Source organism: Nyctibius grandis, chromosome 11, assembly GCF_013368605.1.
Source record: "Nyctibius grandis isolate bNycGra1 chromosome 11, bNycGra1.pri, whole genome shotgun sequence".
NCBI classification, from domain to species: domain Eukaryota; kingdom Metazoa; phylum Chordata; class Aves; order Nyctibiiformes; family Nyctibiidae; genus Nyctibius; species Nyctibius grandis.
Window position 1 is genome coordinate 15,233,240 of NC_090668.1, and position 17,336 is coordinate 15,250,575.

Here is a 17,336-nt window from a genome sequence, read left to right on the forward strand (position 1 = left end):
TGTCACCTCAAAGGTGAAAATATGTCATCTTGCACGCACCAGTAATAATTGTTTGTACTCACTCACCCTCTGTAAGTGGAAATTTTTCTTCTGCACTAACATGCAAAGCACAGGACAGAGAAAAGCAAACCTTTCATGGATGGCTCTGTCATGACTACTCAGTAGAAAGGATTTTGCAGCCCTCAGCTAGCCCACAAGAAGCAACACAGAGGCTCACCAAAGCTAGGGGTCATTTTTTCAAACAAACTGTAATATTAGATAAGGCCATAAGTGTTGAAAAAATAATTAAAGGTATCCACCTCTGTCTCAAGAACAAAATATCCTAGGATAAAGTCAGATACTGAGATGTCAAGGGGCATACACTAAACAGAAACTCAAGTTAACGTGCCAAAGGCAGCAACTCCTGTCAGTACTGATTGTGCATGGGCTATGAACTTTCTGTATGTGTCACAGAGGTAAAAGTAATAGTTTGATCATCTTTCTTCAAACCTAGGATGAGAGTCTAACCCTCTTGCTGGATAGGAATGCACTGGAGAAATGTGGTAAGGCTTTATTTCAGAGTTCAAGCAGATACAAATTTACAAGCATTTGTTTACCTTTCTATTCTTAGGGATTACTGGTATTAACTATTTTCTAAGCACCCTCCCTGCATCAACCGTGAATAATGTCTGTCTGATCCTTTACAACTGTTTTGCTGGCACCCAAATGAGGCAGGTTTTTTGGCTCCTGAGTCAGTGTTAGGCTGGACAGACTGCTTAGCTGTGACAGCCCAAGGAGCTACCTCAGGCTTGCCAAGGGAGATTCAGACTGTACTAAATTACATTCTTAGAGTCATGTTTAAGGCCTTAATCCATGGAGTTATATTTGGTGGGACAGTGAAGGAGCAAGGCTTATGTGTGTCTGTGTCTGTGTGAGTCTATAAATGCACGCATGCCTAATTGCTTGTTTTCTGTAACACTAAAACCTCCATGACTATAAAATGTCATCAGCTGGTACCTGTGGACTACCTTTGTGTAGGATGTGATTGCTGGTATATGAGGCTAAGCTGATTCATGTTGGATTTCATGGACTCTGGAATGAGTAATGTAATACTAATCTATAGATAAACTAATCTGCTGGTATTTATAACCAGTGAGCAATTGCCTCACCCTTTAACTGCAAGTTTTGGGATATGACAGTTACAGTAGATAGTAGCTTTACTGTAGCTCCGAGCTGTTTGGGAACCTGTATGATTGGGTAAATTTCTAAAGGAATATTTGATTTACTTTAAAGAAAACATCAGTCTTGTCTTTGGTCATTCTTACTGATAGGGAGTAATTTTTCTTCTGGGCCAGGATGTAAAACACTTAAAGTCCGAGTCCAGTGAAGTAAATAAAAAGATAAAATTATCTTCTGTTCCCTTCCTACACTATCTTGTAATTTACACATAAACAAAAGTGAAATAATAGAATGTTTTCAGGCCCCTTCCTGTTCTGAAGGTCAGTGGGTCTCCATAGGACAAGGGGGACTCATCACACAGAATCAATTACAGGATTAGGTAATCCCCTAAAATGGGAGTGAAAAGTGGTTTTGTGTAACAGAAGTTGCTATATGTAATATAAATAGACAACATTAAGTGTCTTGTCATCTTGTGATTATATGCCATGAACATAGATTTGTTACTAATACATCTTTTCATCTGTCTATGCCTGAAAAAGGCAGCACATTTTACTGCTAGTGAGGAAAAGTGTAGGTAAACACTGCGGATGGTGAATCTGTACTGACTGAGTAGCAGTATGACAAATGAAATTTTGGAAATTAAAATTGTAGGCTCTGAGGAAGATAGCCTATTAATCTTGCAAGTATGCCATTAAATCTAATTACAGTATTTGTTGATACTACCTTAGATGTTTTGAAATTAATTCCCCGTCAAATGATAGGCGATGTAATACACCTAACTGAAAGCTAATCATTGTACAGAAAATGGAGTTTTCTTGCTTTCAGTGATTCCTGTAGACGTTTCAGGTGCTGGGGGGAGCCAGCAATACCTGCCGCTCTATACCTGGCCCCAAAGGGCACCGTGGCAATGCTTCAGCTTGGCTTTTCTGTTCCCAGCTCTCTGCCCTGTACAGCTGTCCCTCTCTGAGATTTTTTTGCAAGTACCAGGAATTAATCACATTTTACTATTGCAGTGGTCTTTGCAGGAAAGTGCCTGGCCAGAACTGTTGGCCTGAAAAGAGTTGGTTTTTCAAAGTTAAGTCTGATGGGGAGCTTGCAGGCAGGAAAGACCAGTTTTACAAGACTCTGCCCAATATGTTTATTGCTTGAATCCCTTTTATTAGCTTCGACATGCAGTCATCCAAATTTCACTCTAAGCACATTCAAGTAGCAAAATACTCAGAACAACACATTACAACATCATGGCTATGTCTTTTCCGTCTTTTGCTGACGCGGGTTTTCTCTCTCCCAGCCCCACAGTCTGAGCAGAGGAGGAAGCTTCTGGCCTTCCACTGCCTCAGGTTCATCTCTGCGGGATCCCATGTGATCCCCACTGGCTGACCCATGCAGTATACTGCCAAAGCATAAAAAAAATTGTTTTCCAATTATTTTTATTAATTACTGGCACATCTCTACCTCCCCAGAGGTAGATGGGGGGAATTGGAGAGCCAGTGTATTGAATTTCAGTCAGACTTTTGCCTAAGTAAGAACTGAGAGCAGCTATTATGATTTATCACTTAAATATTCAATGTAGAGATAGTGTTCTGTATGCTTCTCAAGGTAAAGTGATGTCGGGTGATTGTGGGTGGGCATGGAATAGCAGTGTATTCCCATTTCTTACACCAGCCTGAAAGATAAATGTCAAGAGTGGAAGCATGTGCAGATGCTGATCCTATACAAAGCCAGGATAAAGTTGCCAAGTTGGGATGCACAGCCCATCAGTGTTAGCAGAAAATTATCACTACGCCTTCAAGTGACAGGCATCCAACCTGAGATATCTAACCCATCCCTCTAAATGAGGAAGCAGATTAGAAAGATATAAAAAGAAGAGAACGATGTAAATTGAAGTTTTGACAGTCATAAATATTTTAAAAACAACTCTTACACAGTACCCAAGAAGATGCTAAAAGAAAGTATTGAACTTGTTTTGTGTTTCTTATATTTTACAAAATGCTCATCGCTTAAAAGCACCTCCTATAATTTTCTGACAACTGACAAGGGTGAAAAGGGGGGTTTCATATCATTTGGAAAATCTAAGAAAATATTTTCTTTCCTTTAAGCATTATAAAGAACTACACTTATGTGCTACCTGAACTGGATACTATTTACAGGGATAAAATTGTGATGTCTTTTCTTAAACTTACCACTCTTTATACAGTACTTGACTTATAACCAATTATTTGCCTATATCAACACAGCACAAGCTTGTTATATTAGCAATTTGCTATTTTTAGCCTATTGGTGTAAATCATGAGTGACAATGATGTCTCACTTCTGATGTGCGTTGATACTGCTACAAGCTCAGGACTTGCGAAGGAAAATGGTTGGCTCAGTTTTATTGCTTTGCCAGCCAAACACTGGGATTTTCACCTGTATTTCCCCAGGCAACAAGGTTTAGGGTGATTGAGCAGAGACAGGATCTAAATGCACTCCAGGCAGATTAAAGACCCATCTTCTGCGATCTAAACCATGGGGCATGGAGGTGAGTAAGTGGCTACAAATAGGGCAATAACTACAGTAAGGGTTCATGGAGACTGGATGCTAAAGCCAGGACCAGTAGGCATGCATCTAACAGAGGTGAGCATTAGAAAACACGTAATTCTGCATTGTGCAGGCTAACAGTGGAATACCGTAATGAGCTATCAGTTTCAGCTTATGTGGCTTTAACCCTGTTCTGGTGATGAGCTGTGAAGCATTATAGCTTGAGCTTCCTATTTTCTACATTTATGTTCTTAAAAATCCAGAGGAGAGAATTCTTCACCAGTCGATAGGGATGAAAAGCGTGTTTTTCTTGGAAATTGTTCTACATTTATTCACATACTACATATGCCTGCCCTGCCCTGTGCAATGGCTCCCAAGATATTGAGAAAGTATGAAGGCACATAAAACCAGAGCTGTATGAAAATAATTTCTCTAGGTTGTTAATAGAAATTAATATTATCAGGCAGACTAATATTTATCTCAGCTATGGGAGCATTACTCATTGAATAGCACCTTAAATTGTCCAGCTAATTTCATGCACTCATAATAAATAAATTCTATTCTCTTTTATTATCAAACTTAATTACGGGCAAAGTAAGTCATAACATCCACACTTTGCAACTTAGATTTAAGGACAGTGAATATAAAAACTGTGCATGTCTACTTCATCGGAAATTATATATCTAATCTATATTAAATTACCTACCAATTCCTCTATACAATGCCATGCAGTCAGCAGTTGTCTGTATGCACTGGTGAAATGTGGCACTTTTTAGAGGGAAAAAAAAGCAAAGGAGGAGGAAAATATTTAGCTAAAATATAATGACACTTAGGATATAACATCATCACATCTTGGCACTACTGTGATTTGATCATCCTTCTGTATCTGACTTTTGCGGTTTTATTGGAAATGACACAGCTTAAATGGAACATGTCCTCAAAATATAAGTTTCACATTTCATTCGGAAGCCATCGTGGCCGTGCATTAGTGTGCTGAGTCACTGATTCAGCTCCGGCCCGGGCAGAGGGAAACCATCAATACCTTTTCCTCAGCACCTGGTATTTCCTAGGGATGTGCCGTTTGAGCAAACTTTCCTGGGCGACCGTGCTCTGAAGGTGGTTTCCCAAAAGCGCAAACTGCCCTGCACTGTGTGCACTTGCACTTCCTTACCAAATCACCGCGTGGCTGAAATAGTGATTTTCATGAACGCTTCTGCTTGCTGAAATCAATTCAGCCTTGGTTATAAACCCAATGGAGGCATTCAAGCAGAATTAAATGTCTGGTTTAAACACATATTAGTTTAGTATTATCCGTATTTTAATGAAGCAAAAACTCAATTTGTTGTTCTAACAGATGGTGGTTCTTTTATCTGTATGTAAATTTTGAATATTTTGCTTACATTTTCAAATTCGTGAACAAGTGTTGCTTAAGTCTGTAAAACACTCAGAGAGTGAAAAGTCCTTTAGACAACAGGAATAATCCATAAACTATACGTACGAGATAGGGTGAGTAAGTGCTCTCATTATCATCTCCTACACAGGGACAGCCTCATCGGAGCCAAAGCAGGTCCTGGGGCATTCCTGGCTCTTGGGCTGACCCTCAGTCCATTTTATTGTGCCTCAGTACTTTCAGATTCTGCTGATGTGTTTCTTTTACAAATCAATCATTCTAGGGGTAATTAACATTTAAAAGCCAGGTTTCTTTTAATTCCATTAGTATATTTGTGACAAGAAATGTGTTGGCAGAATCCAAAGGTTAAGAGTTACAATGAAGAACAAGTTTTAGGATAAATGAAAGTTAAGGCCTAAAATAGCCTGACAATAGCCCATTAATCTGCACACTATTGACACAATAGCGGTCTGTTGTGGCAATGGGGATTTAAGAAGCTTTGCAGCACAAGTTACTGATAGTTTATCATATCAATAGGAGCCTGCATGTATTTGTGTTTAAAAACCTGTGGCTGTGTAATTCCCTGACCGCACACATATTGTAAGTGCACATACTTTAAATCCTTACATAAAGTGGTTTCTAGCCATGCAGCAGATTTAGAAACAATAACAAACTACCATATTTAAGTGTAGACACAAGATACTAGTCTTGGCTATACCAAAATCCTCCAAAATGCTCCACTTCAAACTGAAACCCTTGGCCCTACAGGAATGTGATCCGATTCTCAATGTTGTGTCATCTGCCTAATTGAAGCAGAAGGAGATTTAAACCATGTTAATCCCTCATCCTGATACGTGGAAGCCTCGAGTCAGCTTGTGGCTGGGATGTACAGCAGGGCAGAAAGGTCCCTTCCCAGAAGCAGCCCCTCTCAGAGCAGAGGGGAGTGTGCAGCCACAGCCCAAGCAGATGCCGCAGGCTGTGCCAGGCTTCTGTGCCCCCGCTGCAGGGATAACGGAGCAGCATTGCTGAGTAATTTCTACATGCCAGTCACAAAAAGAGTGTATGGAATGAAAATGGGTGGCTCTTCTAGGACTGCAGGTTTTCTGGCTGGCACCACCATCAGGCATTTAAAAATCCAAGAAGCAAATCTCACATTTGTAGTGCTGTGGTGTGGGTAGCTTGCACCTAGGTGCCCATACCCTCTACAAACCCACGCACCAGTGGGCCTGCTCCAAGTGTTTGACTTCCAGAGAAGAGGCCACAGAGCTACTCGGTGAACCAAATCCTTCTCTTTGAGGCACTCTAAGCCTTTTTGTCCTCAGGTTGCAATTTGATTCCTAACCAAGCGAGTAGCCTCTATCGCAGCATTTTCAAGCACTGTGCAAATTTTGATGGTTTTCAGATTAAAGCTGTTCATGAGAAAGAGAAAATAATGTCCTTACACCTTTAGCCAGGCAGCAGTTCCTGGGGTGCAACTTAGCTGTGCTGTGTTTGCTGTGAGGAAGCCCGTAATGATCTCGCCTTTAGCTTGGCACCACTAGGAAACATCAGAGAGAGACAGCCAAGGGACTGAGTTGCCAAAAACGTCCTATTCCCATGGCTGAGAGATTTTGTTGGCACCATCTCTAAAGAGAATTTACTATGGGCCAAATCCTGGCGCCCTTGCTTAGACGAAACAGTTCTCAAGAGGCAACGCTCCCACCACAAGCGCTGCGTGCATAAAAACCTGCAGGATCAGCCCAAAATATTGCTTGGGAGTATCACGCGCTTGTCTTCCAGAGGGGCAGGAGGGCTGTGGGGAGCGCCCTGTCCGAGGACTTGCTGTGGGGCAGTGCACAGCTGAGGGGCAGGAATTTCAGAATTGCATGTGAATTACAGAAATGTTTCCCCAGCAAAAATATCTAAATTATTTTTACTCAGAATTTTTCTGAGTTCCCATAAAACAAGCACAGATACAGTTTGGTGAGTAATCTTTTTTTTTCTCTTGCTGGGGCATAAAAATATTTCGTGGCACTTTAAGCCTTAATCTATCTTTCATGTGAAGAAAAATGAATTAGTGACAGCTATTTCCTGGACTTCATTTCTGGGATTAAACCCTTTGTTTCTGGAATATCTGAGGGGATTTTGGACAGGCACTTAAAAAGATGTCATTTCAAGGACATCCCCCCCGCCTCCCCCCCACACACACGCAAAGTACTCGTCTGCAAAATTGAGTCTCATTAGCCTACAAAATTGCATTGCTCGCAATGACTTTTTCTTTCTGAGTAGAAATGAAAATTTCCGTATTAAGAAGAGAAGGTAGCGCCGGCGATGAACAAAACGCCTTCTCGATGGCTTCGCCCCAGCTGTTTACCTCCGCGGCTGCGGAGGCGGGACCGGCACGGGGTTGGAGGCAGGCGGGCAGGTTTACCGAGGTGGTTCGGGAGGGGTAAAACTACAGGCGAAGTTTACCGGAGCTCCGCGCACGCAGCCGCGGACGCGGTCGCTCGGTGGTCGCGGCGGGAGGGGAGCCGCGTCCGGCGCTGCCCGCGGCTGGGGAGGGCGGAGGCGGGGGGGGGGGGCGGCCACGGCCGGGGCGGTGCCGCCCCCGCCCCGCCATGGCGCGGCTCGCCGCGGAGCTGCGCCGCCGGCCGGGGACCGCGCTGTCGCCTCCTGCGGGCCGCGCTCCCGGGTGCGGTGAGAGCCGCGGCGGGGCCGGGCGCGGCAGCGGGAGGGGGAACTGAAAAGTTGGCCGCGATAGTGGCAGGGCGCGGGCCAGCTGCTGCCGCGGGCGCGGTGTTCGCGCGGAGGCGGGAGGCGGAGCGAGGCCGGGCGCGGCGGGACAGCGCGGCGTGGCGAGGGGCGGGCGAGAATAAATACATGAAAGGGAGGGGAGGGGAAAAAGGGCAGGCGGGAAGGGGTGGGCTCTGCGGGGCGCGCCTCCCCCGCGCTGGCTCGGCACCGAGCGGAGCGCAGGGATGGGGCGCCCGGCGGGGGACAGCGGGCGGAGGAGGCAGCCCCGCCGGCGGGCGGCGGCCGTGGGCGGCGGCGCGGCGGCAGGTACGCGGGGCCGCGGCGGGTGCGCGGCGGCGCTGCCAGGCGGAGCGGAGCGGGCGGCCGCTGCGGGAGCCGGCGCTGGCCGGAGAGGGGGGAGCCGGAGCGGAGCTGTTTGGTTTATCGCCCCGGGGCACTTAGGGTGAGTTTGGGCCGGCGCTGGGTCGGGGGCTGAGCCGGCCCGGCCCCGGGAGCTCGGCGCTGCCGGCGGGGCGGCGGCGCGGGCGCCCAGCGAGGCGTGATTTACGGGCTCCTCGGCAGCAGCCGGGCGCTGGGAGGCAGAGGGAGCTGTGTTTCAAGCTCCCCATCAATTATGGATGGAAACAAATACTAGAGTCAGTTCTGAATTATCCCCGTGCAGAGGCAGGGATAGCTCCGCTCCGACCTCCTGGGGAAAACAGCGCTCTGCCCAGGTGCAGAGCGGAGAAACTTTTTTGGGGGGACGGCGGGGGAGGGACGTTTTAGCACTGCAGAAACCGATACGGCAGCTTCCAGGGAGTAATTAGAAAGGGTTTAAAGCCTTCTTTATTACTTATAAGCTCTGGAAATGAAAGGTCACACAGATATTTCTAGGTGGATATTATGCCTGTGTTTTAAAGGGTTGAGGGGTGGTTGTGTTGTGTTTTTTATGATTGTCGTTGTGTTTTATCTTGTGAGTTGAAAAAATGCGATTAAGTATGCTTTAGGTTGAGGTATTGAAAATGTCGTAGTTCCAGTGGATATCCCCCTTGTTAGCATGAATATAGCTAGTCTTAAATCAGTGGGTTTCTGCCAATCTTTGAGTTGTTTCTTACTTCTGGCCAAGATTATGTCAGTATCACAGGTGTTAGCCTGTGAGTAACTTAAGCAAAATTCGGCCCTCAGTGTGTAAAGTCATTTGTATTTATGTGTGTATGTTTAGCTTAGAATGTGCTTACTTTTGAGCATAGCAGCAGCAGCAATGATGGTTCATAACGCTCATATATGTGGCACTTGCTGTGCAGATGGTATTGTAGCTTATCCATGTACACACGCACACGCTCCACACATAACGTGCAGGAATTACAGCAAACTTCCTTCAAAATACTGTTCAGTACTCTGTAAATGCGTGGCTTTTTTTTCCTCCTGGTTATTTCCTTTGGGGGAAAAACATGTATCTTTATTGAGATGGCTCTGTGTTCTAAGTTGTTAGTCTTTCCTTAATAATGTTTATTAATTCACTTAAATATTATTTGAAGGAACAGCTTCCTACTGTCTTAGAGGCTTTTAGTGCTAGTCTATTGCTCTCACGTACAAATACTTTCACAGAGAATTTTCTGAGGTTCTCTCCTTTTCCCAAGTCCAACAGGAAGCTCATTGTAAAGCTTTGCAATCACTTTTGTGGCAAAAGAGAATAGATGTTTTTCCTGCTTTATTCACACTATAAAATTCTATGCACCTCTAAAGTCTACTTAAGTTACTATTCAGTAAATTAAGCTGTATGTAATCATGTTTAATGTAGTAAGTGACAGGCATATTTTGTTATGTTGGCAGATATTGTATAAACGTTTACTGTGGCTTAGATAAATACAAATTGCCAGTTGAGGGCTCTGAATTCTTTTCTATATAATCATGAACTTTAACACTTTTTATATTAGTTAATATAAAGCTCAGTTGTTTTAAAAACAGGAAGAAAAAGTTTGTAGTAAGAATTTATTAGCATTCTGAATTATGTAGCTCAGATTTGTTTTCAAAGGGACAACCAAGAAAGTATAACCCAGAGGCTCTAAATTGGTTTATTTAACCAGCTTCTCACTTTCATCTGCACTTTTAGTTACAGCGAACAGCTACCTTCCTCCCTCATACTCTGCAGCCTGTCACTACCTGTCCTCATTTATGGTTGAGATGCAACAAAGATAACATCGTTTTCTAAACGCGCTTTGCGTGATGCAGGAGCGTGTGCCAGGAATACAGTGACGGCCCTGTCAAAGCTCTACAAACCAGCTGTATGGCTGCGGTTTTTTTTTCCCCTAGACTCTCGCGCCCTTTGAGCTGGACCATCTGAACGTTTTTTACTTCTTTTGTGTGGCTGGTCTGAGCCGGCTATTACAGCAGATACTTTAGCCATTGGAACTGCTGTAACTTTGATGTAGACTTATGAAGAGCACACATTTAGATAGAATGCTTAATTATATATGCAATTAATTCTGACTAAATTGGTCTCCGATCTCATTGGTCCTGTCATATGAGATATGTGAAGGTAAAGAAAAGTACCTCATAGAAGCTCACTTCAAAGCATATATTAGGCATTTGTAATAACATAACTTCTGGGCTTACTACAGTTGGTCACATGCAGATTGCAGCTCTTGATTTTTATGGTTTTTTTAATTCTATTAAAAACATTAATGCAGGATTCAGCAACCCTTGAAGTCAGGTGAAGCCCAGTTAGCTATAGAGAAATGTTGAAATGTTTTGGTTATGCTTCCTTCTGAAGAAAATATATTTGAAATCTGAGTCAAGTGGAGATCATATGTGAATACAGTCGGTTTTCATTATGTGTCATACAGGTGATATGACAGACGCTGTTTTGGTTCTACTCTTTCTTTGTAAGACAAAGGAAACAGTTACATCAACAGCTGCTGTGCTCATGTAAGCTTATGTTGAGCTTACTTGTGTTGCAGTCTCTGATATTTTTCAAGGAATACACTATGTGTTTGCTTTGCTTACTGAGCAGAGGAGATGGTCATTGATTACATAGTCCTGTGTTAAACATACATTCAATTCCAGTTTGAAAAAATCAGATGTCTTTCAATTGGATAAAGTAATAATTTGCTCCATGAGTAATTAAGAAAAGATGGAAGGCATATTACTTGCGTTGGGTAGTACAAGTTATTTTCAGTCTTAGCAGCTCTCTATGTAATTAAAACAGTTCAAATGTTGCTTTCGTCAAAACTGCTGTTCGAACAGATGATCTCTTTTCTTATGCATCAGATAAGCTGCTGCAGTTACCCTTAAAACCCATCTAAGCCATTTTATTAAGTTGTTACTCGTTCTGTGAATAGCTGCCAGCCTCGAGTTCAAAAGAAAGTAGGTTCTGATTTGTTCCCATGTCACATGGAAGAGGTGTGCAGTGAAAATCGTATTACCGCCCTTCCGATGCTGTTTTCCGGAGCCCTGTATGTTGTGTGCCGTAGCCGCTTTCCCTCGTCATGGCTTGACAGTAACTACAGTGCAGCTAATATCAGAAGCGATCCAGTTTATTCAAACAGGAAGACTGTGTTAAATTGTCCCACTTCCAAAGTCAAATGTTTGTGTTAACCACAGAGATCAAATCTGTAGTGCACATATATAACATATGAGTAGTGTTTTATTTCCCTAACTTTTCTGTTCCATTCGGCTTTTGTTAACTAACCCAGATTAGCATTTTAACAACCCTGAAGTGAACTTCTGCCATTCTCCCTGCTTGGACAGTGTGTGTAGACCATCCATCATCCTGTCCTTGGCCACAACAGGCTACTGACTCCATAACCATTTGGAGCTATGCAGAAACCATCCGACTGTGAACAGCACAGCTGGCTACAGCAATTTTTTTCTTCCACACCACTGGCAGCATTGTCTGGCTATGGTAACTAAAGTTAACCTCCAGAACATGAAGTTTCTTTAGTTTTAGCACCCCTGCCCAGCCCCGCTGCAGCGCGGTGGGCACACCTGCAGACAGGCCACAAAATGGCTGCGAGGAGTGAGGTAACAACTGGACTCTTTCTTTTCAAGGCTCCAGTTTGGAGACAGCAACCTGTTGTTTGGGGTGGGATTACATTAACTCCGTACTTACCCGAGGGGGAGCTTGCTCCTGACTTCTGTGCTCTTTCAATTTGCTGACGGGGGTGTGCTTTGAAAGCCGCCAGCTAAAGAAACAGAACTTGCCGCTTTAACTTAGCCCCGCAAACTGCCAAGGAGCACAGAAAGAGATGGAGAATTTCGGCTGTGTATTTCACGCATTCTTGTAGAAGCCTTTTTAGTTCCACAACGGAAACCATGTGATTTCACAGGATCTGTGCCCAGACGCTAATACTTGCTACAGATGCTTTCCTTGGTTTGTTTCACAGATCTATGAATGCAATAGGAAAGAAGTCATTACAGGATTTGTTGTTTTAATTGTGTGCTGTGAATGGCAGGTAACCAGCAGGTGGATGTGCTTGTGGCTCTGTGCTAATTCTACTTGTTGAGATTTTTGCATAATTTACTTAAATTGGCCTAACGTGACTGCCTGTCATGTGTGAGCCAGAGCTTTCTTGCTCGAAGAGAACTCTTGCTTTCAAGAGCAAAGGAGGTCAAGAGGTGGTACCAGGCAGGGAGGGGCTGGGTAGAAGTGGAGGAGCAAAGAAGTGGTGGTGGAAGACAAGCAAGGAGCTCAAGCAAGCAAGTGACATTTGTTCTGTCCAGAATGGTTACAAACCTTGTAAATGAAATCAGTCTCTGGACAGCTTTCATTTATATTCTCACACAGCAGACTGGCCTTGGTCTGCCTGACCTTGGTAACGTTACAGAGGTCGTATTTGCACACAGATACTCTTCTTGCAAAAAGGTTTGTTGTTGCTGTTATTTTTCTTAACTGTTGCATCTAAGAGCCAAATTGCAGCCCAGGTTTCTAATTCGATAGGCACTGGATAAACACAGAATGAAAAGGATGGATCCTGTTTCCCACAGTAGATGGTTTAAGAGAAGAGATGGCAGATGGATACAGCCAGGCTCTAGAAGTGGGAGAGCCACGTTGGCCTGCATAATCAGCCGCTGTGTTAGCGCACAAGCTGCCTAAACACAGCCGAGCTGCGTGTGTCGGGGAGAGCGGGCACACGTGCTTGTAGGCATCAGAGGCAAAGGGGAGCTTTGAAGAGGACTGGGGATGAGAATGACAGTTAATTGGCAGATGCATGCTGGGGGGCTCTTCCAAGTGCACGAGGGACAGCGGGGAAGCAAACACAGAGGTGCTTGCCTGGAAAGGTAACAAGTGAGCAGTGGGAACCAGCATCACAGACTAGCTGCCCACCAGAGGTGGGAGTGAAACCTCAGAAGAGATGAGGGGTGATCAGCTGGTCACTCAGCTCAGCTATTACTGCAATAATAGGCTTTTCTTAATGTGAGCCACATAGTTCATCTCTCTTACACCAAATGGTCGTGACAGCTGGGTCTCTGCTTTCCCGAGCAGCAGCAAGGTACCAGCTCACACCTCTGTTGGGTAGGACCTTCCTCAGAGCTTTATTGTGGCACGAAACAAAAGGTATTTCCCTCAAGGGCTGCTGCCACGCTTCCCAGGCGTGTTTATGGTGCTGGTGGTGGACTGAGACTGCAGCAGCTACAGCACCAACAGAAAGTGTTGCTGCTGTTTATGTGTATGTCTATCATGACAGATGCACTTTGGGGTCAAAAGAAAATTCTCGCACTTGTATTTCAAGCCCTTGTTTATGTATCCCTTCTCATGTTGTATGAACACTTACATGTCCCATCGGGCTGTGTAACCATCCTGTTTTGGGAGGCTACAGAGAGGAAAAATGTGTATTTAACTTACAGAAGCCTCAGTGTATAGTTAAGGCTACAGTATTAAAATTTTAGATGGTGTTTGAATGTAGTCCAGTGTTAGTGAGGGAGCTGCGACTCTGCCTGTTAGTGTAATGGTAGTTAAAAACCAGAAAGGGCTGTAAGCAGTCGGCATGTTCCCTGAGCGGTGCAGCACCAGGAGCACTGCCTGGTGGGTCAGGGACGCTCAGTGCCCTGTGGGAGCAACTTAAACCAACTGAGCTGCAAGGCAGGAGAGGGCCTTCTGGCTTTCCAACGGTTGTCCAAGAGCCAGCATTGGCACCCCTTGCAAATACAGCTCTTTTGTGTATTGCCACCTGGAGGTGAGCACGGAAGAGAAGGGTAAGGATAACAGAGGAAAAGCAGTGGTGTGAAAGCTGTCAGCAGTGTGTGAACAATGTCCCCAGGTGTCTTGTGAGAGGAGTAATAAGGGGGGAAAAAAATCATCTTGCAGAGTTGAATGGTTTCTTTCAATTTGCAGACTTGCTCTCTGTGACAGTTTCTCTAACCCAGCACGTGTTTATCAAAGATTAACACTGAAAAGCCAGTAATTTGTTTTTGCTCAGTAAATCATATTTTCTTCATAAAGTAAACGCTGTGTGGATATTTTTAGCATTATGTAGTTTTTTTCCGTAATGATAACCTCAGACAAAAATAATCAAATCCCATGCTTTGGGGATTAATCTGATTCCCTGCAAGGGTATGGATAGAATTTTTTGTCTTGTGTGTGACTATACAGGTTTTACTGTGAGAGTGGATTATGGCTTTTCCTCCCCCTAAAGCATCAGGTTTTCATCCTCGCCAAAGACATAACAAGCACCACTCCTGATTGAACAGTGGTCTTACGTGGCAAACTATGCCAACACAAACCTAAATGTATTTGGTGCAGCTGTAGAGGAAAAATAGACCTGCAGGCATATATAGTGTGTGGGTCAGATATGATTATTTAGTCACATTCTTACCCTGGCCCAGTATTACTAGTGATAACACAAGGATTTAGGGAAACATTGCAATTGTATTGGGGATCTCGGGAGGCCAGTGTGGAGGAGAGAATGGGACAGGCTGTAATGTAAAGCTTTAAAGCCCTAAGTCTCATTCCCTGATCTGCCACAGATTTCCTTGTGACCTTGATTCAAGCACTTGCAGTCCATATGTTACTGATTTGAATTTTTTTAATTATTTTAAATTTTTTTTTACTTTTAAAGGTCTGATCTGTGGCTTCTCTGTGGCTCACTAGTCAAAGTGCCCAAGTAGTGTGATGCAAATACTTCCCTGCCTTACAGGGTGAATGTTATCATGAGGTGATATAGCCCAAGTAAAAGACGGAGAGAGAGCTGGTGCCCAGCACGGCTGCATCCTGTGCCAAACGACGGCCGAGTGTGGGCTCTGCAGATTGCATTTGGCCCATGGAAAGTGGGTAGTTCTGTGATGCAGAGAATTCCCCAAACTGATGTGATGCAGCACAGGGACATGCCCAAGCTTGGGACCCAGAGCAGGATGGCCACGGCTGCACATTGCACCGGTCCTGCCTCCAACCCCAAACTGGCTACAGCATGGCTATAATTTACCTAACTGCATATATATCAGCTTAATAACTTCCGCAGACTGTAGGGTAAGGAATCAGCTGGATTAAATCCTGCACTAATACATCTGATTTTTAAATAAATAAAAATAAGTCTTTCACCACTACCCCTCTGTGTTCTTGATAAGCCAGGTGCTCCCAGAAGACCCTCAGCACAGGCACCTCTCGACATTCTTCTGCCCCTCTGACTGTCCCCAGGGTCTCACGGCATGGGCACCAGTGTTCCCCCTGCCCTCCCCTGTGAATATCTATATACGTACATTTACAAATACACACTCAGAGACTACAAAAGCAGCAAATATAATAACGTGATCCAACTGTTCAGTGCTAGGCTAGAAAGAAGTGTTTTTCTGCCATTATGTGAAAATTTAGCGTGACTGGAACAGAGTCTGCATTTGATTAGGCAATTTAAGAAATGTAAGAGACTTCATACTGTAGGGCAGTGCTGCAAAACAATTGCTCAGAACATGTTCTAAAATTGGTTTTTCTTCACCAGATTTCCATGTGTTTCTGCACGACATCTCAAATGAAAATATGAGCAGTCACGTGGCAAGTGACTACATTTTGGTATTATGGTAAATAAAAGCACCAGTTTAAACAATTATTCCAAATTCTGAGTAGCCTTTGAGATGACAAACCACGAAACTCTCCCTCTATTTACTTTCCAGTCTGGTAAAGACATTTCATAATATATCCTTTCACTGGCATAGTTAATCTTTAATGCTTAACAAGATAATAGTAATCGTTAACTTTGAGCTCAGGCTTCCTCCAGGTTTTCATGCCTGCATTTTGTACATGTAATTGATTGTGCCCAGGAAAGTGGCAGAGCGCATGCTTTGCATATACAAATAGGTAACTGGGTGGCCAGCTACCAGATTTGTCCATGCAGAAAAATCAAGACTAGCTAAAACCACGTTGTTCCCCAGTCTCTATAGGCAGCATTCCTGTGGGCAAGGCTGGCTGACCGTCCCAGCTCAGAGAATGGCACGCTGATAATACCAGTGCAGTGCTTGAGATGCTGTGATGTGTTTCTTGCCAGTTGGTAGTTGTCTCCTGTCTCTCCCCTTGCGTTTTCCAGCAGCCATTTACTTTCTCTTTGGAGTGAGAGCAGTGGCATGCAGGCAGCCCTTTTCCCCAGCAGCAGCAACTCAAGATGGCAAGCCCCATGCTCCAGCAAGGCACAGTGCTGAGGTGCTGGAGGGATGTTTATAGCAGGGGAGAGCAGTGGGTGGGAAGAAGTGATGCTTCCTGGAATGAAGTTGACAGCAACGTGGTCTGGGGCACAGCCTGTTGAACAGCAGATGTGCCCTCTCCACAGTGCAAATCCCTTTTTTCTTGACCTGTCCTACTTGTTGGGGCATATTCTTCCCCCCAAACCTCCCATCCATTTCAAAACATCCCATTCACTTCATCCTGTAGGTAAACCCTGACCTCCTGGGCTCCAGCCAGGTCTAAAATGAGCAGCGCTTATCTCTGCAATCAGGGCTGGAGCAGTGCTCAAGGTGAAGGCTGCTTTCTCCACTGCTGGGAGACAGCAGGGCTCGCAGACAGGAGACCTGGGGCTGCTGCCAGCAATTCACTATGGCTGTGGCGTCAGCTGGACTTGTGCAAGTTGTGCCTGAGACCTTTGTTATGTCCTCACCTGCAAATACTGGTTTGTACCTGTCCCAGAACTGCCTTATCAGATGGTGCCTAATCATGCTGAAATGAGTGGCAGTTTTTCTATGTAAATCATGTACTGTAGGCTTGCAGGAGGGATACTTCCTTACTTCACTTATGGCGCTCACCTGCATTTGTAGCCAGCCCTCGTAGAGAGAGGAAAAGGTAATGCTTTGGCCTCAGTTTTAGGCTTTGTTTGGGCCTGAGGGGGGCAGTTTGGCTGTTTCCAAACCTACACCCAAGCCTATATGTGCTACTGTAAGTAATTAGATCTTTGCCATCATGGTTTAAGAGTTCTCTCTAGTTTTCAGGATAAAAGTATTTCAGGCTAAAAGCCACTATTGAAAAGCACCAGGCACTTCTGACACAGCTGAGAGCTGGAGGCACTCGGAGCTCACCCTGATGAGCCACAGCTGCTCCCCCCAGCAGGCTGCATCACTTTCCTTGGGCTGGGATCGGGGC

The 17,336-nt window shown here is 44.6% G+C and overlaps 1 protein-coding gene across 8 annotated transcripts in view; it reads left to right on the forward strand.

The window, feature by feature from the left end:
- The first annotated feature begins 7,992 nt into the window (after window positions 1–7,992).
- SEMA6D (semaphorin 6D) overlaps window positions 7,993–17,336 on the forward strand; it is a 32,097-nt gene continuing 22,753 nt past the window's right edge. For 4 of the 8 annotated variants that reach the window (XM_068409859.1, XM_068409866.1, XM_068409860.1 and 1 more), the window contains exon 1: window positions 7,995–8,107. In XM_068409859.1, the coding sequence (XP_068265960.1) occupies window positions 8,026–8,107 (82 nt within the window). In that variant the 5' untranslated portion in view covers window positions 7,995–8,025. Of the gene's footprint in view, window positions 8,108–8,195; window positions 8,244–17,336 lie in introns of those variants that run through there. The other 4 variants (XM_068409868.1, XM_068409861.1, XM_068409862.1 and 1 more) reach the window with 4 other exon arrangements.